Consider the following 24,389-nt stretch of genomic DNA (forward strand, 5'->3'; position numbering starts at 1 on the left):
TTACTACATCTACATCGTAGTTAGTCGTAACTTGTTTAATTTAATATTTAATAAATATAACCTATTCTGTTTTGTCTGACAGAAAGGATGGACAAAACACTACTTTGTACAACCAGCAGTGGTTGTTAGAGATGCGTTCACGGCCACAAAATGCAGTGCATTATGCAAGATGTTGACTGACTTGCGTCCCGGAAGATATTGCCAAACGCCAAATGACTTAATAACGCTCTCTTGTGGATTTCTAATAGAACTGTTTCAGAAGTCACCTGACCTGCGTTTGACGATTTTTACGAAATAATTATTGGTATTCATAACCTCTTAACCGTGATTTTGTAACAAAAACACGTGATATATTTATTACTACATGAATTTGACCCGAAAAAATCTGTGATTAAACTAGGTGTGACCTTGTTTAAAAGTTTTTCATATTGATATAAATTATTAAGTGAGTTTAGTTAAAAAGTCACTCTCAAACCTGACCTAACCTAACAATGATCTCATCTGTCAAACCCTGATTTGCTTTTCCTTGTGTTATTTTACGTGTAATACGAATTATCAAAGTTTGATAAGTTTTCCAAATTTATTCGAACACTAACTAATCAACTCTTTTTATTCCAGGAATTTGTTACCACTTATTCAATATCAATCAATTTAACGATGACAGAGATTTCGGAGTCGCACAATAACGATAGTACAGCCTCGGTGATAACTGACCAGGAACGTGAATTGGCTCAGAATGCTTTGACCGATTTTCAGAAAAGCGCTTATTCAGGATGTCTGAGCAACTTGAACAAACTAGAGGCGTTGAGACCAAAAGATCTAAAAGTAATGCACAACAAAGTTGTCACCGAGTATTACAAAAGTGATCTGAAAAAGACTGAGCTGTTTAGAAAAAGTCTTAATGCTATATGTGGTCAAATAAGTACCGCCAACACAACTGAAGCTGTTGACGATGTCGAAAGATGCGTCATGCGATACAATCAGGCTGTTCTTCTTTTTCACACCAAACAATATGACTTGGCTCTTAAAGTAGTCAACAAGCTGTTCACATTCGTTGAGCCGATGGGTGAGCAATTTATAAATTAGCTCGTCCTTCTGCAGGCTCCTTACAGACATTCCTTTTTGCACTAATGTTCTTTATCAAATTAGTTGCTGATTTCGTCACTGTCTTAATTACGATCAATTCATTTGACAAGTTTTTGTGTTTACAAAGTTCTGAGCATCATTGTTACTTACATCGTTAAATTTTGCCCATTCTAGAGGAGAGTCTGGCGCATAAAGTCTGTCTGTTACTCATAAAGCTGCACATCGTTACAAATCAACCTGATGCAGCATTGTCGCTGTTAAATTATATTGAAAGTCAATTTGTCTCTACGGATACGTCCAAGATCACACCGACAGACAAGGAGAACGCTATAAAGCCTATCAAAGAGCAAAAAGAGAAGACGGATAATGTTGACGCAGCAACAGATGCATTTAGGATCAAATTGTTAAAGTACAAGGCGAGAATCTACCTCATGACCCATCAGCTCAAGTTGTGTAAGAAGGAGTGGAAGGCTCTTGTTGCTTCCGGCACACCTGTTGTAAGTTTCATCTTGAAACAGTGAAACTTGAAACCAGGTTTTTCACAGGAAATATAAACGTGCCCTGATGAAGAACCTTATATTTCTTAAATCTTCAAGTAGTATTTGAAAAATTATGATGTATCATGCAAAGCGGTGAAATTTGACACAAGTCATACACCTGTTACATAAAAAATGTGCTGGATATTGATAGTAGAAAAATTTGCACCAAGGGTTGCTTTTGATTTGTTGTTTTTAGAACGTCTCATCTATACTTCTGAAGGGAAATTTGGAATATCTGAGAGGGAATTACAGAAAGGCTATCAAAATATTAAATTCCATATCTGCAGATGGTCTGGAATACAAGTAAGCTGCCAATGGATCAACTATATTTTAGTACTATCTTGGCTATGTCTGGAACTTGTAAGACAATCTGATCGGTTGTTCGAAGACCTAGTTATTTTTTTGTTTGTCATTATTTTACACTGTCAATCTACTGCTTACAGAAGCAGCGGAGAATCGGCGGCAGTTTTATACTATAACAATATGGCTTGTCTGCACCATGCGATGGGCAAACCAAACTTGGCTTGTTTCTATTTACAAAAAGCGTTACAAGAGAACAAGAATGCGGTTGAAAGCATCCAAGTTAAAGATGCTGGTAAAATCTAATAACATTTTCATAACTTTGAACATTTAATTTTTGTCTTCCAAAGCATCAACTTAAAACTAAACTCTGATAAATATTCGCAGATCCGTTTTTGTCGCAACCGCTTTATACTCTTGGCGGTAATAAGCATTACGAATTAATGTACAGCTTGGGGGTATCGCTACTACATGCAAGACGTGCAGCGCAGGCATTTGAATGTTTCACAGAATCTGCGCAAAAACTGCACAACAGTCCACGTCTCTGGCTGAGAATGGCCGAATGCTGTATATATAGTCATAAGCCAGTGAGTGTCTACAATTTGTTTAAATAATCGTAAGTGTTTATAGACTTATTTATCAAAATCTTTTCAGACGAATGAAATTGACTTTAATATACACAAACGTCGCAAGGATCTCGTGCAAAAAGTAGTCGGTAACGGCATATACAGAAAAATTATTTTGGCATCAGCTTTATCAAAAGACACTAAATACCACACAGAAGGATTGTCTTGCGCCATACCTCAACCTACTCTAGAATTTGGAATGTTGTGTTTGAAAAATGCTTTATTTCTTCTACCAAATGACAACAATGAGTTGAACTTGCCGTCGACACCAATGGCTGGGCCGCAATCTGTTCCAATGTCTCTGAAGCCGTCTCATGTACTAGGTGAATTAAGAAATTTATTAGGTCCTAAAATTGAACCGTTTTATTTGTCATAACAAAAAAATTTGTAAAAGTTAGAGTTCGCATAACGCAGTCTACTGTAATTGAAATTCCTTAAGGTGGCCAACACGCGACTCAAGTGTCGCAGGCGACGGCGCTAGAGGCATTGAATTTAAAGGCAAGCGTACTTGCGGCCAGTGCCTACATCTCTTTGTGTCTTGGTGACAACGTCGTAGCTCTAGAGCATGCAAAGGCTTTACTCGGTATGTCAAAATTGCCCGGTGCGTATAAAATGCTAGGAAATTTATATGCCGCCGAGAGCTTAATTCTCATGAATAAAATAAACGAGGCCATTGAGTACCTAAAGCCTGAGAATATTCAAGATATAGATACATTTCTACCAATTCCCGAAACCCTGGATAAGGATAAAGATAAATCCGAAGAACCATTTGTAACACCTGTGAGAAGTAAGTAGAAAAGAAATGAAACGAACAAACAGATTAGGATGTTGATCAAATTTTTTAGTTATCAGTTTCATGCCGTTTGTTCTATTCTGTAGGTTGGTACCCCAACAGTCTTCCCACAGGAAAAGCAGTTCTTCAGTACAACTTAGCAGTAGCTTACGCAATTCGAGGCGAACTAGATAAATCTGGAGAAACTTTAAAGCAGGTAATCTACCAAAGAGTTGTTTTATTCGTCTCCGCTCATCAATGTACAGAATTGTAATAATTGTATTCCGTTTTTTCATTGATTCGCATATATATATTTATTCTTTTCTGTCCCAGGTGTGGATTTCTAAGGGTCCTAATTGCGACGTTCCAATACATGTTATAATGTTGGCATTATACATAGAATTGCAATTAGGTAAGCGATCTATGCTCATCTTTGTTTAAGTTTGTTACTTTGTTAGATTCTGATGAAAATTAATGAAATAATTTTATATCTTCCGCTTTCAGGCAATGCGCACGTGTCAAAATCAATAATAAAGCAGCATTGTCCGCAATATCAATAAATTTGTAAAATTGAATAATAGACTGACGGGTATCGATCAAATTCAACGATGATTACCTGCACAAGGGCGAAATCGTTCTTTGTAATATTTATATTATACAATAAATATACAGTTTAACTATTATGTATATACACACATGCATACATTATACATGTAAATTAACAATCAAATTTTCCAATTATACACGTTGATTACAATCAAGTGTGTTACCTCTATATTTACAATATAGATACGATAGTAGTTCAATTGTCGAATTATTATAGCCAACTTTAAAAAAACTAAACCTTTATAAAAACAATAGCTTTTCAAACGAAATAATGACAAATGAACAAGACTCCTTGGTACATGCGTATGTTACAGTTTCCGTTAAACCCGCGATGCAGTTGCCATTCAGAGCCAATCAGGAGCTCGGAGTTATTCCCGGTCGGTAAGTTAGTATAGAGATCAGACGTAATGATTGAATACGACGTATGTGTGTATGTATTACGCAGAGCGGCGGCTTGAGAAACGGCATCAGTGCATCGGGAGATCGCAGAAGCGACGGTCGAGAGCCGAAAGATTCTGTGTATGGACGCGCTGGTGAGAGGAAGAAGCAGTCTAGAGTCGGTCTGGATTTTCGTTGGCAAATTGCCTGAAGGTCTCTGCCTAGCAGCGCGGTGTTTGTTTATACCGTGTAAATCGGGTGAATCGATTTCACCGGCTGGTTGTTTCTCGTTTCCGAAATATCAGCAAATATTACTCGGCAACTGTGCGTGTGTCGCAGGTCTGTGTAAATCCTGAAATATAAACAATCCCGCTTTTCCGTTCGTTCGTTCGTTCGTTCGTTCGCCCCAGTTGATGTTTGCACATCGATAGTCATAGATGCAGTGGTGGTGGTGGTGCCCCTGTAGTATTACCCCCTGAAAACGGGACGCCGTTCGACGATCGTTCGGGTCGTTCGTCAGTTGTTTTTTTATTTCCGCGCTCGTGTTTTGTTTCATTGAAATCGCGGTGGGTGTTCGTACCTAACAACGATAAAAACTACAGACCTTCACCGACGCCTGATAATTCAGTGATAAAGTTTTGTTTCCAATAATTAATTGACAACGTTGCACCAATATTTTATAATATTATTATTCGAAGAAGTATAAAAAGAAGAAGGGGGGAAAATGTCCGCGGTGGAGGCTTCGGACGAACTCTAGAACCTTGTTTAACTTTGGGCGATTATTCTGTGTGTGATATATCTCTGTACGCATAGTTTTGCCTGGGCATCGTCTGACCGACAAAATATCGCTGATATTTAACAGTTCGAATTAACGAGGAGAAACATGGAAGTCAACATCGAGAGGGAGTGCAGCGCGCTCGGCGGCCTCTTTCAACAAATCATTGTCGACATGAAGGTGAGAGAGATAATCTCGATCGTCTCTAATTTACAAAATATATAATCAGTCGTTATTTTCTTTATTCTCTTTTTTCTACTTAACTTTCATCAAATCGTCAAGTCGGTTATGCAATGCTTTTGCAATACGATCGAGCGAACTAAAGTCTATCATTCTACCATACCTGCCTAAATATACGCGACGATCGCTTTTCCGAATCAGAAAATAAGCAATCGATTGTTGATGTTGTTGTTGTTTTTTTTTTTCACTTTTCATAGATGAATTATCCGCTATTGATAATTTAATCTAACCAATTTTAAAATCGAAATCGTCAGTCTTATAACGCAAGTTGACTAATCGAAGGCCGAATCGTAGTTGGAATAACCAGCATGAATCGATTACAGCACAATTTACGCGATTCTACGTTGATTCATATGATAATATCGCTACCTTCGTTAAATTCAACGCATTCTCTTCAATAGCTCACGTTTTTTCCCTCCCTCGTAAACAAATCGTCCGTATATATTATACGTGTATGTTTTTTTTTTTTTTTTTTTAATATTGGTCATTCTACAGCTACACGGACTGATTTTGAAGAATCGTCTTTTATATCTTCTAAACTCGGATGATAAATTGCTCCAAAGACCGAAATATTTCTTCGCGATTGTTAAGAGTAAAAAAAAAAAATAATAAATAACGATGGGTTACGAAATTCATTTAAAACGCATATTCGAATCTCACTGCACTTTTATGTACATGTATATATGGGTCATATAGATGGCACATGCATAGGTGCGTTATCGGTAAAAAAGATGAGAAAAAAAGAAAAGAAGATTATGGATTATCTCTGATTGAACCAACGAACGAATATCTTTTATGTGATATTCGAGACGCTTTGGTCGTAAAACGGAATGGATCTATACGAACTGTATTATAAGAATACAATTCTCAAACGCATTTTTCGTCTTTTTCATCCCCGTAGAAGGTCGTGAAAACACGATAATAATTATATGTACGCATAAACGCTATGTTACTGATCGCGCATTTTTTAATTGTACGCGAAACTGAAATTACATGTTAGTAAAGAATATGTAAAATAATAAAGCAAAAAAAAAAAAAAAATAATCTATCACGTCCACACAGAAACTCTGAACGAGACGATTTAAGTAATAGGATTCCCTATTTAAGTAGTAGGATTTTTTCTGTAAACGTAGCGTCATGTTCCTAAATCTTCATTTATTTCGTAGCCAAACAAATTTTTTTTTATTTTATTTCTTTTTGACGAGACTGAAGTTTGTAACGTTTTTGTAACAATGTATCTTTAGAAAAACTCTTTGTTTTGCAATTTTGGGATTCCCTGAAATTTAGGGAACCGTTAACCCTTTGAGTCGTAGTGTTAAGTATTCTTACCACCTATTTTACATCCATTTCTTGTGTATTCAGAGAACTTTTCAACATATTGCTTTGCGGTTCTTTCCCTATTTCTGATGCTATATAACAAGTTTTCAATACTCGAAAGTAATTATTGCGATATAATGTAGATTGTTATTGTTAGGAAAAAGTTGATTTAAAAAAATTGAAGATGGCGGATCCAATATGGCGGACGTAAATTTCAAATTCTATCGCATCCGGGAAAAAAAAAACTTCAGAGGTTTTTGGTGTAACGGATTACGAACCTGAGATCGGATTTTGAAAATTCAGTACGGCGAATCCAATCAACGAACCAAAAAAACCCTGCATAGAGTTTTTGACCGTATTCGATTAAGTTTGAAATTTTCGTCCGGCACATTGAATCGGCCATCTTGAGTTTTAAAAGTCTGATTTCAGATTCGTAATCAGCCAGCCGAAAACCGGTGGAAAATTATCTCGTTATAAAATTTGTCTCAGGGACAGTAACGTGCGACCGAAAGGGTTAACAAACTCAAATCGAGCCGTTCTATTTTGACCCACAGACTCAATTTTGTAAATTCAATTTTTCCAGCTACTCCAATGGTGCAAAATAGTAATTTCTGTTTCAACAACGTTGCTAACTTCAGTCTCGTTCTTCTTCCTCGCCCAGCGAGCAGCAACACCGAGAGAGTTAGTCTCTGGTTGCTTGCCGTGTAATCGCGGCACGTAAGTTCAAGTATTAAGATAAGCCTGTTTGGTATTGGTTATACGAAAGAGAGCGAGGGGCGAGCGTTAATATTTCAACACCCCACACGAATGCAAGCACCTCGGTGAACGCGGCTCTGTGTGCACGAAACATTCGTCGTCGTTTGTGACGGTATGTTGACGGAGAACAAAGTAAACAAGCCTCTCCTATCCTCTCCTATCCTGTACAGCTCTCTCTTGTATACACCCAACGGCGACGGATGCACCGGCGAAGAAGAGGAAGAAGCCGACTGCTGCTGCAACGGACTTTAACGAATAGGAAGAAACGAAAGAGAAGAGAAGAGAAGAGATGCAACGCGCATCCTGTTTCAAAGCCACGCACAAAACCCTCCGAGAAAGGCTGCTGAATGCTCATGCTCCGGGCACAAAGAGCAAAGTCTGTCTGTCTCCGTCTCTACGTAGTATAACCGTATCACCGGCAATTTATCGTTATGTGTGTGCTACGTTGTTCCACACGTAACGTAACGTAACCGAAAAATCTCTTCAACGTTCGTATTACGGCGCGCATGATGGTAAATAGTAGGAGAGAACGTTTTGAGGAGCCATGTGCGGATGGGAATATTTTTGTAAAGGAAAATGGAAATGAGGCCGAAGTTGGGGGGTGTTCGTTTATTGCGCGAGGTGTTTTTTTTTTTTTTTTACTTCTCACCGCATCGACGATCTTCCCGTTGGCTGCTTTATTTTTTACACGCAGAATCCGTGTCGGCCATAACCCAAGATAATATGTGTGTATAATATATGATTTGACGCTACGAGAGGTTATCGAGTTTTTTTTTATTGTTTTTTTCTTCGTAAATTTAATTTCTGTGATAACGGTAATGACAATGACGGTAATACGATGATTTATGACATGATTTCTGGTGTAAAATGACCTTCCCGCAGAATCGTTCCGTTAATCATTGAATTTTTGATGTCTGAACGTAGCGTTGAAAGAAAAAGATAAAGGAAAGAAAGAAAAAAAAAAAAAAAAAATTACGTGCGCGAAATTTCGGTGCGACTAAAATTTTTCCAAATGCGGAATGTGGAGAAGTAAATTCGTAAATTTTTATTTTTTTTTTCTCCTCGTTTCATTTTTCATTCTTTACACGATATTCATTATCAACGTTTCAAATTTAAACACGTCACGTAAATTTGTGTTTTATTCCCCCTCCCCCCTTCACGCGCATGATGAAAAAATAATTAATACGACTGTCTTTTGTAACATCGTATAATTTTTTTATTTCTTTTTTTTTTTAAACACGGTCAGGTGATTTTACAAACGCTGTGTCGAAGATTGCGCAACACGAAAAAGAAAGAATAAAAGAAAAAATAAAAAGAAAGAAAGAAGTTCGACAGCGCGTAACCGCCAAGACGGATGAATATCAATATTGCGGTGTGCACTGGCATGAATGCAACATACAAGGTTGTCAAACGCGTACCGGAAACACGCGGTATTGTCGTATTACAGAGAAGTAAGTGAAGGGAACCGCAAAACAACAAAATAGATGGTATACCGCAATTTTTAATCAATCTCGCAGTTGTCTCTCTCTCTCTCTCTCTCTCGTCGGTCCTTTTTAGCATTGAGAGTATTAGATATAATTCTATGAATTTTCTCCCAGTGTTTTATTTTCATATCAATCTTCTTCTCCTTTTCCTGCATTATAACAACACACGAACAGGTGTACGCTGGCAATCAGGACTCGGAACGAGTCGGCCCCTTTGGTACGAATTCGTCAGGAACTGGTTTCTGGTTCTTAACCTTTCTCTCTCTCTCTCTATCCCCCTCAGATTATTATTATTATTGTTATTATTATTTTGTCTTTCTTTATTTGTACAATTTTATGCATATTTATTATTTATATTTATTTTTTTACATTTCCGCGTTCGATTTCAGTCTATTTTTTTTTTTATCTATCTACTCGTTTGCACGTACAGTTGTTTTTTTTCCTCCCACTTTCTTAGTTCAGTGCTAATTTTAATTTTGTACTTTCTTACTTGTTTGAAACTGCCGAAATAATACGAAACCCGTACCGAAAATCGGTATCTAATTTCCAATACCGCGCATTCCTACCGTTTACCTTGTAAGTTAATAATCTTTTACTGATTTTGTCTGTATTTTATTTGTCTCTCTCTCTCTATCTCTCTATCTCTATCTCTCTTTATATTGCACTCCGTGCTTCGTTTAAATTGTTATTTCGGATGTAATTATCATGTGCAACAATTTATCGTCATATATATATATTTTCCTTCTTCTTTTTCTTATCTTATTCCCTGACGTTTTTTGTCTCTTCGCCAAACATTGCGTCTTTTTACTATGCATATAAGCTGCTCTCTTGCCGTTCTTTTGTTGCACGTTATACGTATGTACCATATTGTATACATATTATACGCATAACGGACACCGTGCAACAAATGAAAGGCAAGAGAGCAACTAGTTTGAAAAAAAAAGAAAAGAAAAAAAAATGAAAAAAATAATAATACAATGTTTGTATAATTCTAGTTAGAATACGATATAGTAGAATGTGAATGGCTTGTTGAAAGGCCTAACTTGCAGCCGGTTATTCTCTCGCCCTTTGAGGGGAACCAGTTGAACTCTAAAACTGCACGGCAGAGGAGAGAAGAGGAGAGAAGAGAAGAGTAAAGACGACGGTTAGTCTGGTCTGCTTCAACTTCGTCATCCTCGTTTGTCGTTTGTCCTCTTCCGCTTCTTCCATGCGGCTTTTTTACGTCTTCGTTCTCTCTCTCTCTCTCTCTCTCTCTCTCTCTCTCTCTCTTTCTCTCTTCTTTTCTTTCTCTTCGATCCTGGTTTTGCCGGTTGCCCTCAGCACCGCCATCATCATCATAATCATCATCATCATCGTTGTCGTCGTCGTCGAGGTGCAGGGCAGCAGAAACGCTTCCTCGCATCGAATGACAAAAAGCTCGTTCTACCGGTAGCTGCTGGCTGTAGATTTGTGTTATATTTTATACCGGGACAATCTCTTGAAACTTGAAAATCAACCGCGCATGAGCGAGTTTTATCGGCTGGCCATCCCGAGTTTTCAGCTGTCAAACTATTTCTGCCGGCGATGCGGTTGATACGAATTTTCGAGGTTAGAATCTCAAATAATCGAGGCAGTGACTCGGAAAGGTTTGAGAAGCATTTTTTATCGGGTCGGAAAGTCGATTCTTCAAAGAACGGTCGGAATTTAATGCTTACGCTCTTTGAAAATTCAAACGTAGACATTTTTCGTAGGTTGGCCGGCCTGCGTCGCAGACAAGAATATCGCTGCTGGAAAATTTCGCCGACCAATGAGATTTAATTATTTAGCGCAGGCGCGGTTGATTTTCAAGTTTCAAGAGATCGTTCCCGTATGTATTGACTGTACGTAAAGACAGCACGAGGTTGAAGTTTTAGTAACGTCAACACTTTGACTAACATTGTTTTTTCTTTTTTACGTTTCATTTTCAAAATACTGAAATAATTTGAACAGTAGTAACGCACGTTAAAGAAATTTTTACCACCGAATAATTTGATTTGAAAAACTTTCTATCGAGGCATGAAAAATGAAAAACACTAGTTTTAATAAGTATAATATTTCAAACATTTTTATTGAGAAAAATTTGAAGCGGTTCAGAAGAATGATTTTTTTTTTTTTTTTTATTCACAGGAAAAGGAAAGTTGGTTGTTAAAGGGTTTGAACGTGATAAAATTTGGAAAAACAATTTCTGTATTTCAATTTCGGAACAGTTTTAAAGTGTAATAGTTGAGTTGAGAAAAATTAGAAAATAAAATATTTACACAGTTTTGCTTCATCGCGATTTATTTGAATTTCGGACAATTTTAAGTTGCCAAAAGTAACGATTATTTTCATAGAAATGCATCGTTGCAGTTGACGTTACTAACTCCAACCTTATCATAAAGACCGGCGCTTGTCTCACTGGTCGACAACTCTGCGGACAATACGTTTACCATTCTTACGTCGAGGTATAATAACGTTATCGTAACGAGTCGGGACTAGGAAAAAAAACCGTTACCTTACAATTTTCGAAGTGTTCGAAATTCGATAAACCATAATTAAGACAACAATAATTAGAAAACAGTATATGTTTATCGTTACGATAACGTTAATAACTTCAACCTCGTTTACTATGTAGAATTTCGTTGTGTTTGTATCGAATTACCGATTCAAACATTTTTGTGCAATTTTCTTATTATTACTATTACTATTATTGTTGCATAAAAATCGAGAGTCTATTGAACGAAATGGGATCTTATTAAAACAAGTATATCTATATATTACGTCAATCTCGTACGATCTATATTCTCACTTAACGATCAGGAGACAGAGAGAGGAGTGACCGGGTGGATCGTTCGTTTGAAAAAGAAAAAGAAGGCAAAATCGCACATCGTCGGCTCGTGTCTTCTGGAGCAGTAGCTAAAGGAAGGAAAGAAAAAGAGACGGAGAGAGAGAGAGAGAGAGAGAGAAAAAAAGAAAGAATTAGGAGGAAAAAAGACACGTGCTCTATAGACGTCGCTGGTATTAATTGAACTTTGAACCTGTAAACGATTCTGATTGAAGGTCGCCCCGGTTAGTGTATGTAACATGCATGTTACATACAATGTATACATATACATGTGTATATTATCGTAAATATACCAGACGATTTGTCTTGATTTCTTTTTTTTTTTTTTTTTTTCAAATATTATTTACATGTTTATTATTGTTATATGTTTTTGTTAATAATCAAGATGGTGTTATTTATCATTGCGCGCGTGTGCAATCGTCGCTGGTCAAAGTTCGCGGCACTTACGGTATAGTAAGTTGATAACAATAATAACAATGATAATGATAATAATAATAACGCCATAGATCGTAGAGGGATATTATGAGATGATATAAAAGATTACAGAAAGGAGCAAAGGAAGCTGTAAATGAAAACATGACATTGAACGCGACGATTTATTTTACAAGAAGAAGATTATTGAAATAAATGAAAATAACGCCGAAAGAGACAAAATCATACAAAGCAAAGAAAGTTACGTTATCCTTTTTTCTTCTTCTTTTTCTTACGTCGTCGATTTTACTCTTTGACATTTTCTTATCGCCGGTTGATTATTCACATTCCCAGAATGTTTTAATTAATTCTAACAATCGCGTTTCCCGTACGGCAACGCGGCTTCGGTTCAAACGCTTCTCGAACGAACCATGAACCTAGGTCATGGGATATTGACGTTGAAACCGCGGTTTAACACTACACACGTTAAAGTCACGTACGTGCGTTGAGACTGTGTGTATGTCGTGCGTTGCAACGTAACCCACGTGATGTTACGACGATGCCGGATTTGGAATCGAAGAAAAATCATTACAAAAAATTACAAAAAAAAAAAAAAACACACACACACCACACTTGTACCTAGGCTACATATGTCGCAGAATGAAAATAAAGGAGAAATTGAACATTGATTTATTAAAAAAGATTTTTTTTTTATTCAAACCTTTTAACGAAGCATGTTATGTACGGGTAATCAGATTCTGTTATATATACACATATACCCAATTTAGCGAGAAATTAATAGCACTGACCGATTAATTACGATTAACTGAACGTTTCGATAAATCGGTTATTTTTTTTTCTTTTCTTTCTCTTCCGAATATTCGACGGTTTCGATTCATGTACCGATCGATCTGCTGAATTACAACGAGGCAACTGTAGATCAATCGATTAGCCGGAATAAAAAAAACGACCGATCGAAATCGTCGACTAATCGATTGATCGGAAAAACAATCGCTGAAAAAAATTACTCCGTTGATCAACGAGACAAAACAAAAAAAAATAAATAAATAAAAAAATAACAATTTCACAGAAGCTGCCGATTAATCGAGTAATGCCACAGCGCTGTAAAATTTACGTTGACTGTAAAACATTACATACATACATACATTGTTACGTATGCAATAAAGGTTGCAAAAGAAAAGATGACCAAAATTGAAGTCAGCTTGGCGTTAGTTTACAGTTACGATACTGAATCGTTTCTTATCGTTTCCCGTTTATTATAATATGTTTTTGCACGGGCATCCTCTCTCCTACAGCAGCATCCCTTTGGCATCGATGGTAAGAAGAAGAAGAAGAAGAAGAAGAAGAAGAAAAAAGAAATAAAGAGATCGTCTTTTATAAATTCTTCACTCTTCTCTCTCTCTCTTTGTCTCTTTCTCTTTCTATCTAGCTGTTCAGCAGCGATAGATAGATAGCAGACACAGGTATATATAACGTACAACCTATAAGCTCGGTGGCTGCACTGTTACTTGTACTGTTACTGTAACGCTACTATTAGTTTTTCATTTTTTATTTTCTCTCCCCTCCCTCCCCCCATCGCTCCCGTCGCACCGCCGCATCGCGTTATTTCGTTTATTGCAACTTTGAATCGCGAGACAGGGAGATACGTACGATGCGAAAATATGAAGAGAATGTCTATCGCATTTGCTACGAATTAAAAAATTTGGGCAAAGGATAAATTTTTTTGCCCGAAAATTGACACTTTTTATTGATTTATTTTTTATCGTTTTTAAAAAAATTTTGTACTTGCACGCTACGAAGAATACGTGTTTAATAATGAAAAATTGAAAAAAAACAAGACAAAACAAAACAAAAAAATAGCGGAATCGTAGGGAATGAAAATTAGATATCCGTGCTTGGTTTGAAATTCGTTTGTAAAAATTGTTTAAAATCTATATTTAACCAGATTCGTTCGATTTCGCTTCACGATGATGACTCGATTTATTCGGAAATAAATTTTTCTGCAAACAAACCGAAACAATTATAGTATAGAACACTGTACCGATATTGATTGTGATTGATGAATTTTAGTCTTAAATTGACTATAACGTCACAAAAAGAAAATCCGGATATTCCAATAACTTTGTATTATTGTCTTGTGATTAAAACTACTCGTCGCGATAAGTGAAAAAGAAGAAAAAAAAAAAAAAACAAAAACACAACGAAGTAACGAATCTTCCTAATTTTTCATTTATTATTTTAAAGTTATTTGAAACTAAGCGTAATTTTTTCTTTCTTTTTTTTTTACTTTTTTTTTTTATACATATATATATAACAATGTTTTTACCAGGTATTCACTATTATTTGTATAATATTTTCAAAGATGTTTCTGCATCTTACGAATACCTGCAATAATTTCTTACCGTGAAATATCTCTTGAGGAAATGGATATTACAAAAAAAAAAAAAGTAAAAAAAAAAAATTATCGATATTCATCCAAATTTCAACCCTTCAACAAAATTACATTATTTATAACTGAAATTTTTTTTTATCACATTGCCTACATGTGTCACAAAATTTCGTATTACGATTGGAAAATTGATAGAATTTTTATTTCTTACTAAAATACTCGAGGAATATAAAATAAAATTCACCATTTACGTGTTATATGTGTGTAATTGTAGTGTATACATATTGATACGATACGCGGGGAAATTTTAATTAACTGCACACGAGTAATGTTGCGATACATTGCGATACGCTCGGTTTGCTGCGTGTTGAACCGGTTGAAGAGGTTCGCACGGGGAGGAAGAAATTAATACGTATAAAGTATCGGAAATTATCGGGATCGATGGATTTGTATGTATAGGTATATGTATGTATGCGCAAGCTAGGTAGGCGGTTTTTACAATATCTCATCACCGCAGAGACCACATTATACACTATTTTCGGAGTACATAATGCGTACAGTTTATATGTATATGTACACATCGAGTGTCTCCGTAACGTAATTATTGCACATCTGTTTCCCGAAAGCATTACATGCTTTTCAAATTTTTCATACATATTTCAGGCTGTTTTTCCCTCAATCGTCAATTTCTACTATTTTATTTCGTGTAATGTTTTTTTTTTTATTTTATTTAGTTTTTTTATTCACCCCATCCTCCATTACCGGCAGTAGATATTACAGATTTCTGCACGATTTTCGTGTAACAATTTGTAATCGCTAGGAACAAGTGACAACAGTTGCTGTTTTTTTTTTTTTTTTTTCCAAATTTTGTTATTTTTATTTTTCAAACAGATCCTAATCGAGCAATGCGTTTGTTACAGGATAATGCAATGAAGAAATTTTCTATATACAAGAAGAATACGCCTACGTATGAAATTTAGAAAATAATTATAACCGTGACGAATAATTTTTACATTAAACTTGACATATTATTTATTGCTGTATTATTAAAATTAATGTATTACTTGTTTGATTTTTTAATTTTTTTTGTCATCTTGATTGTTAATTAATTATCTTTGTCTTCTTATTATCTTTTGCAGAACGGCACACCGTTATGGGAAGACCTTATATCGAAAGCAACAAAACTGCACACCTGCCTGAGGTAAGATTAGACGGTATTTAACAACCGTCACACGGCGATTATTTTTTTAAACAAACAATTTTACCAGACGCTGTGGTGCAGCGAGGTGTTATAAATTAATGGAAAGAAAAGATTGCTACTCGAGTAGGTATACCTACATCGGATATTATTGAACAGGTGGTGGCGGCATTGCAGGTATAATAAACCTGCAACCGCTGACGGGTGTTGTGATGGTCAATATTTAAATTGAATCATCCTTCGTTATACGCGCGTAATATGCACGTCTATACCTATATACATATAGTTACAACAACTATAAGAATTATCGTAGGAAGGGTATTAAATTCTCATGATTCGAAACATAAAGTTTACGTTAATCACATATACCGGGACGATCTTTTAAAAGTTGGAAATCAACCGCGCATGCGCCGGATAATTAAATCTCATTGGTCGGCGAAATTTTCCAGCAGCGATGTTCTTGTCTGCGTCGCAGGCCGGCCAACCTACGAAAAATGTCTACGTTTGAATTTTCAAAGAGCTTAAGCATTAAATTCCCACCGTTCTTTGAAGAATCGACTTTCCGACCCGATAACAAATGCTTCCCAAACCTTTCCGAGTCACTGCCTCAATTATTTGAGATTCTAACCTCGAAAATTCGTATCAACCGCATCGCCGGCAGAAATAGTTTGACAGCTGAAAACTCGGGATGGCCAGCCGATAAAACTCGCTCATGCGCGGTTGATTTTCAAGTTTCAAGAGATTGTCCCGGTGTATGCGTATGTGACATTCATTTATACATCGTGCATGTGCAGTTGGAATGGATGTTTTAAAGTGAAACAAGATGTAATGATAGTCGTTATATACCTATATATAGATATGTATATATATTAAGCTGTACCTCTTTGCGTTATATACTTTTCACATCCTTCTTATTTCTACCCACGCAAACCAACCCTTTACTGTCGAATACATCCAGCTATGTATATGTGTAACGTGTGTATACATGTGTGTAGGATATACAGTATATTTCGTTTCATTATATTATCAAAAGTTACCAAACGTAGGCGTATATATACACGTGTGTATATATATATATATATATTTCACATATTATACGTATGTTACAGAGAGCAATAAATAGACCAGTTGTTACTTCCGCGTATAAATGGTCTCACGACTATTATACCTATAATATGTTATAATACATGTATATATGACTGTATTATTAATCCTAAAATATGTTAAATGGCAGGATATTATACGTTACGTACGGTGTACGAGATAATTAAAAATTTTTCGTCAATTCTATCGATCTCGCGCTTCGATTGATTGCGAGAGAAAGAATCGATCTTTTTTTTTTCCTTGCAAAAATATCACACGTCGTGTTATAAGTGTAAAGGAGAATAACGTCGTTAAAAATATACAATATTCTTGTTCGTATGGGGGAGGGGGGATCACGATGATAAAATATTCTATCATGTTTCATTATTCACGCATAATAGAATAGATGATTTAATCAAGAATTTAATTTTATTTTTTTTTTTTTTTTTAGATCATTCATCGTTGCTCTCGTAAAATATATGTATCAAAAATTAAACACACTTCGATTTAAATGTGTGCAGTACAATAATCATGTGCTATATCACGTATGTATGCACGTATGTGTATATATATATGTATGTATATGTATATTATATATATTATGTATACATAAGTAGATAGAATCGATTTGGCGCGTTGAGGATAAATATGTTGTCAGATACTAAACGAGTAACAGCGTTGACCGACGTCTGACCCGTCTCTAGATAAATTCTCTTCGCGTCATTGATAAATTCCCGTGGGATGAATTATTGGAAAGATATTGTATGTAATTTATTACCGTATATACAATTCATACACGTGTATCTACGTACTAGTTGTGTAATATGTACGTTACGCTTGCTGAGTATAAATGTTTTGTATACCTATACATTATATGGGGCATTCCACGTCAAATTAACACCACACGTACCTACCTTAAAACAAGAAACCTTGAAAAAAAACAAGAAAAAATTGCAAAAACCAATTCCTAAAACGCTATTTTTTTTTTTTTATATCTTATTCTATGATTTGAAATGTGATTTTTAAGCACCGCACACGATAATGGGATTTCAATATTTACTTTTTGTTTTTTTTCCCCGCAAGTTTTCAGTTTTTTCCTATTCCCCGATCTGAATACATCACGGAATCACGAAAATAATGTTACTTTGAAGTCTATTTAAAGCAAGGCATATTAGGAGAAAAAAAAAAAACCAACAACAATTTACGAATGGAAAAACTGAAAACATGCGAAAAAAAGTAAACATCGAGATCTCATCATCGCGTGCAATGCTCAGAAATCACAATTTAAATCACAGAATCGGTGTGATTTTAATTATCTTAGGATTAAAAAAAAAACTTTTTGGGAATTATTTTAGCGATGTTTTTTTTTTTTTTTTGTTATACATATAAACATCATCCGTGGCTGAAAAAATGTGCAAAAATTATTCACGAGACCCTCTTGAGTTGGTAAGAACTTCTCGTACTGAAAAACGATAAAAATCGATGGAGGTGTGGTACAAGGGTTGCTAATTTGACACGGAACGCCCCATATATAAGAAGCAGAGTATTGTCTACAATATACATACCACATATATATTGTATGTAGTATATATGTAAATCATCGTATCGTTTGCAGGCAGTCGATGAAGAGAGTTATTGGTCGAAAGTGTTGACGCTTCGAATTGTTACAATATGCGACACGTTCTTATCGTTATTCTTTCTAATTTTTCTTTTTTTTTTTTTCTCGTTTGTCTCCCTTTCCTTATCTCAGTATCAGCTTGCTGCAGCCTGCCGGCTTTACGTATGTATGTACGTACGTATGTATGTACGATCCATACATTTTTAGAACATCCTTCCCGTACGGGGAAAAAAATAAAACGTAAGAAAATAAAAAAGAAAAGTAAAAGAATACACGTAATGTATATCCAAGAGCATTTTCTCCAAACATCTGGTGATTGTAATCTCCTCTAGTTTCTTTGAGTGTCGCTCGTTTGTGCTTTACTTCTTCCTTGGCACTGCGCATGGTTGATGTCGTGTATCTAAAACTACGCGTATCACGTACACCACGTGCAGGATGAAAGACGGAAAGCAGAGAATGAAGTGGAAAAGGAAAATATAATGGAAGTAAATGAAAAAAAAAAAAGAACACTAATATCGTTACACGTATCTTGATTTATTTGAAACTTATTTTAAACTTTATGCCTCGTAATATTGAAGCATTCGTCGATTAACGTATATGTAGGTATTATAAAAAATTATCATCATCATCATCTAATACCGTTCTCTAACCTAATTATTCATCCATCATTCTCGTTATGCACCGAGTTGTTGTTAATTACTTTAAATAGCGTTCAACTCGTCGGTTCAACTGATTATCAAATATTGTTTTATTTATTATGAAAAGGTAGAGAGAACGAAAAATATTACAATAATTTCAAGATTAGAAGAAAATGGTAAAGTTATCAAATGTATTTTAGTTTTTTCACACAGCTAATATAACAATATGCGTAATACTTTTATGTCTCGGTTTATAATTTTGCTGCTGCTGCTGCTGCATAATAATAATAATAATAACAATATGAAACGCATCGCGGTAATTTAGGTAAAAACAATCGTTCTCCACGGATCTGAACAACCGGGTTACATTACATTTACCATGCAAGTTCTTTCCGCTTTTACACATCTGTAATAAACATATGTAGCTTTTGTACGTTCTACGTATGTGTTCTTTCCTTTCTCTCTCCCTCTCTCTCTCTCTCTCTCTCTTCACGCTGTAATATTTCACACTGTGTGTACAATTATAATCGATGCCGTACACCGTTTGTGACACGAGTAAAATAATATGCGTTAGTTTCTTTTTTTTTTTTTTTCTTATTTGTATCTTTCTGTTGATTCAGAGATATTAAAACTTAGATATATATGTGTGTTGAATATACACACACACACACATATATATATATTGTATCGTCATCAATTGTGAAATTTTAATATGAATTTTTCAACATAACAGTTTTTTCATTCGAATATTAATTTACAAGAATTTTCTTTACTCAACAATCGGAACAAGTAGTATGTATGGTTAAATTTAAAAAATTCGAAATACGTATCGCAATATCTACAAGGAATGACAAAAAATGAGCAATCAACCAACCGGCACGTGTCACACCCTATAATATACTAAATTTCATACTTGTTTTAATTCCCGTATATTAGAAGTCACGGTTGCTTTTTAAATTTTAAACCGTGCAGCAGATGAAAAACACGATAAACCATCAATCGAGGTCGCTTAGTCATTCATTTCTTCTTCCATGGAATTATAATGATTATCGGTGTGTTTTTTATTTTGCCCTTTTTTTTCATTTGTTTTCGATTGTTTCTCTCTCTCTCTCTCTCTTTCTCTCTTTCTTTTTCTCGTGGTTTTTATTTTTATTATTTATTTTAATTGTTCTCGAAATCAGTTGTGTACCGCCTTACGAATCTCGCTAACAATAAAATATATTATGTCACGTACGTGCAACAATTGTATATATAATAGGTTTATTTACGTACACGTTTTATGCAATCTATATTTAGAAAAGTTTAACAGATATATCTGTTAACACAGGCCTTGTAAAACAAATCAAGCTTCAGATATTTCTCTTTGGGCTATTTTTGCGACATTATTCTATATGCGTAACGTTTTATACGTGTATGGTATGCAACTTTGTGCAAAGAAATGAAATTATTCTCGTGCCGCTTGTCAATTGGCTTTATTTTGTATGTTAAACTTGATAATTTCGTGCAATGTTCGTGTGACGTTTGTTTAATAATGCCTGGTGGAATACAGTTTTCGTTTCTTTCTCGTTACGGATCGGTTAATTTCCGGATGTTGTGTTTTAACCGTCGAGTTTCCCGCGCGCTGTCAACATCAAAGTGCTGCATGTGTTACATATATATGTATATAATAACAATAATAACAATACCTAATAAGTACGTAGAAAATACGTTTTCGCATTGACACATGAATTATTTATGACGAATTTAAAAAATCAATTATAATCGAACAATTATATATATATATATATATATATATTATGACCACGCCGTTGTTCAGAGATATTTTATTCTCGGCTGTTAAACAATCTCTGCAGTAATTTAGTCAATTTACGTAGGTATGTATACGGCTTGTAGGAAGTATTTTTATAGTTGTACCTTTGGTCAGCAGTGGAAAAATGACTTACGTAAAAGGTTAATGAGAAATTAACGCATGCCAAAGACGAATGTATAATAAAACGTGTGTCGTTAGATAGGTACATACATACCTACATCCGAATGATGTAATCCGAGATGTGGAACAAATTATATTGGGTACATTTATCACCGCTTGTTGTAATGTTTCGTCTTCTGAAAGACGGCGAGTCGGTCGAATAAATTTTTATATTACGTAGATTTATTTTCAACCCTCTGCCTTTATTTTTACAGGGCCGCGATTCTAGCGATATCCGCATACTTGGAGGCGTTTCAAAAAATCGCCGACGCCGCTACGAGTGCCAGAGGTGAGTCAAGTTTGAAGTTATTTTTTAAACAATATTACAAGTGTTTGCCCTTTTTTTTTTTTCGTTTTTTTCTCTATCTCAAACCGCAAAAAAAGTAGAGTAACCCTCGGAAACTGATTCAGCGTCGCAATAACGAAAAAAGGATCGACGATGGAGCAAAATGGTTAGGCGTACCTCGTTTTTCCTAATTCCGACAACATCCATACAGTTTTTTTTTTTAACGATTCGAAAAATAAACGTAACATAGATTTAATTGTAAGCCATTGTATCGTACACGTGTGTATACATATGCGCATGTATTGTATATACATAGGTATATAAAATTATAGATACTACATCGAGGGGAAATATAAAATTGATTCTTATGGTTTTCTTTGAGCATAGAGAATCTCCCGTAGTGAGAAACGAATTCGGACGAGCGAGTGAACGAGGGTTTTATTTATATACATATAGGATATACTATATGTATATATCGAAAGAACGGCGGCGCCGAGATCTCTTCTCGGAGGGCTTTTCGTCGGTCGAGGAGGAGGGATATAACCAGGGAACCTCTGAAGCTGTCCAACAGCGGCTGAGAGGAAAGGAGACCGATACGTGGTGTGTTTGTCGAATTTGGATTTGGGTCACGTCCGACACTTACAGACGACGGCGACGACGACGATGTTGGGTGCATGGCGGTGGAGAGCGGGACGAGAGAGAAAGAGAGAGACGCGAATGCGCGTAAACGCGTTCAGAATCGTCGTGGATACGATACGATACGCGATATATGTATGTACGAGGTGTGTCGAGTGTGGGAGCAAAGAACTGGGACAACTGCAACAACGGTTGCAAATCGTTGGACTGTCAGGGCAGTTGGTCAGTTGGTCGGTTCTTGACCATGGTGGATGGTCTTTGGATGATACATGTACCGTTGTTGTCGCACTTGCACTGTTTGCAAGTGTTCATATCATCTGGTTTATTTTGTTTCATCGAACGTTTCGTCGGAGCAACGCTAACGTTGTTGCTGGGGCCTGGTACTGCCGATGATTACTGTCGTGACGCAGTCTTTACGCGTTAGTGTTACATCGACGATACAAGGGGTTCGTCATTTTATATGACGAGGTTGAAATTAACAGCCAGACGTTCTAATGTACATTGGAATGAGGTGTCGAAGTACGAATTCAAAAATTTTGTCGAATATATTTAACCTCCGGTACCTACTTTAGTAGAATTATGAAGGTGAAACTGAACTGTATATTTCTATTTTCAAAAAGTTTAAAAGGTTTGGATCCTCACTTTGACGGCTAGGTTCAACTTCGTTAATTTATGCATGGTGTCGTGGAAAGAAGTTCGCCTTTGATGTCTGTTCGTTTTGAGGAGTTTTGATTGAGTTTCTTGAGGTGGAACGAGGTCTAGCTCCAACCAATCTCTTGACGAACAATGTCTTTGATTTAATTCATCATCGTTATACGCGGCGTGGAGTTGATGTCATTCGCTGAGCAAGTAGAGGAAAAAGAAGTGTATAAAGTGAGGAGAGAATCACGAGAAACGTGAAGCATGTAATGGTTGGTACATGTGATGATCCTCAACGTTGGTTTTAGTATCAGGAGAAAGTTATTGACGATACGTGTTTAGGAAAAATCGTTACTTGGCACCTTTAACAATGTCCGATATTTAGCAAATAATGATTAACGAAAATGTACTCTTTATTCTAAAAAGTCAACTCATTCAAAATCATTCTGCAATTGTGCAACAATGACTTTTTCCCTTATTTCTCGTTACGTTAACGTTACCAACTTCAGTCTCATAGTCTATTGTGACGTTCGTATCAATCATGGATCTTGAGGAGGTAATAAGAGAAGAAAATATCTATACATCCATTATACACTGTGCGTACGTTAGATCACTGCTGGTTATGGATAATGGACCGTGACCAATGGTGATGGTGCGATGTATGGTATGGTTATAAATGTAAAATGAATCCAAGTTGCGTTATTACGCTAGCTTACGTAATTCCAGCAATAATGCTCGGTCATATCTTGTCATTGTCGGCGTTGCGTTGGAACGTGTATAAACTTGGTTAAGAGTCTCTGATCGAAACGGCGATACATTTGTTTCAAAGCGATGCGTAATTTCGTCGTCGTCGTCACCGCGTATTAGATTCGGTATTTTCATCGTCATACCTACCTTATTACAATAATATCGTCGCACGTAGAGAGATCATGACGAAAATACGTCGCTTTGAATCAACCGACACTTCGTACCCAAGCTTGCACCTTTCTTGTTGGAACACGATAATTGGGCTGAAAAACACTGCGCCAGACTGTCTGACAGTCTGTTTACCGAAATCGATACTTTCATTTCTAGTCGCCATCTTATTCTTCTTCGAGTATTCGCGCGAGTGGAAATGAAAATAGAATCTGATCGGTTCTTCCAACTCGAGTTCATTCGTCTCACTTTCGTTGTAACGAAGACGTAAACCAGACCACGTCATCGTCTCTTCCTCCTACTTCTCATCTCCAAACGTTGGCGCCAAAGCAACAGCACGTGCAACACGAACCTCGCACCAAGTTCTTGCGTAATTTTTAATTGCGTATACACTGTGCTATTTTTTGCCCCCTTCTTCCTCTTACTTTTTTTTTCTTTCTTTTTCATTTTCGTCTACGTTCGCCGTCTGTTCGCATTTTTCCGCCCCCACGATTTTCGAATCGAGGATACGCAAGCATCTGGGAAACGGTAGCACGCGCTGATAGTCTGCCTGACTACCTTGGCTGGATTTGGTTCTCGACTATCCATCCAAGGCATGTGCAGAGTGTGCGGTTTGGCTCCGAACTGCGTCGTTGGATCTCGGTTTCACATCGTCAACAAGGCTATGGCACACTCTTCCTGCATCACTGGGTCGCACAATAGGGTCTTCGCGTATGTCGCAACGTGAGACTTTCTCGCTGACTTTAAGTCAACCAGGCAGCTGGACATCTTCTTTGTTCCAAGGACCAGCTGAAGAATGTACAAAAGCCATCCATCCATCGACTGGAACCTGATCCGGGATGTAGAGACATATTTCCCGTCTTCA

General features: G+C 36.2%; 2 protein-coding genes across 5 annotated transcripts in view; both read left to right on the forward strand.

Moving 5' to 3' along the window:
• The first annotated feature begins 265 nt into the window (after positions 1–265).
• Positions 266–4,006, forward strand: LOC124183594 (CCR4-NOT transcription complex subunit 10-B). Of its 2 annotated transcripts, none has more exons than XM_046572265.1 (11): positions 266–400; positions 619–1,066; positions 1,261–1,583; positions 1,822–1,928; positions 2,069–2,220; positions 2,313–2,512; positions 2,580–2,874; positions 2,991–3,338; positions 3,431–3,540; positions 3,657–3,735; positions 3,828–4,006. In XM_046572265.1, exons 2-11 carry the CDS (start codon positions 658–660, stop codon positions 3,881–3,883), a joined length of 2,079 nt encoding a protein of 692 aa, XP_046428221.1. In that variant the 5' UTR covers positions 266–400; positions 619–657; the 3' UTR covers positions 3,884–4,006. The 2 variants fall into 2 exon arrangements, with proteins under 2 accessions (XP_046428221.1, XP_046428220.1); XM_046572264.1 differs by having other exon boundaries at positions 288–445.
• A 384-nt stretch (positions 4,007–4,390) lies between these two features.
• The window catches only part of LOC124183590 (protein MTSS 2), a 62,655-nt gene continuing 42,656 nt past the window's right edge, over positions 4,391–24,389 (forward strand). For all 3 annotated transcript variants that reach the window (XM_046572257.1, XM_046572258.1, XM_046572259.1), the window contains exons 1-3: positions 4,391–5,262; positions 15,682–15,743; positions 21,264–21,337. In XM_046572257.1, coding sequence (XP_046428213.1) covers positions 5,191–5,262; positions 15,682–15,743; positions 21,264–21,337 — 208 coding nt within the window. In that variant the 5' untranslated portion in view covers positions 4,391–5,190. The remainder of the gene's footprint in view (positions 5,263–15,681; positions 15,744–21,263; positions 21,338–24,389) is intronic.

This window comes from Neodiprion fabricii, chromosome 5 (assembly GCF_021155785.1).
Source record: "Neodiprion fabricii isolate iyNeoFabr1 chromosome 5, iyNeoFabr1.1, whole genome shotgun sequence".
In the NCBI taxonomy this organism is placed as follows: domain Eukaryota; kingdom Metazoa; phylum Arthropoda; class Insecta; order Hymenoptera; family Diprionidae; genus Neodiprion; species Neodiprion fabricii.

Excerpts from the sequence above, each read along its gene's own strand:
- LOC124183594 (XM_046572265.1), top strand. The coding sequence starts at position 658 with ATGACAGAGATTTCGGAGTCGCACAATAACGATAGTACAGCCTCGGTG. Across the intron at positions 1,584-1,821 it reads TTGCTTCCGGCACACCTGTT|AACGTCTCATCTATACTTCT; the intron begins GTAAGTTTCATC and ends TGTTGTTTTTAG. Across the intron at positions 3,736-3,827 it reads ATACATAGAATTGCAATTAG|GCAATGCGCACGTGTCAAAA; the intron begins GTAAGCGATCTA and ends TTCCGCTTTCAG.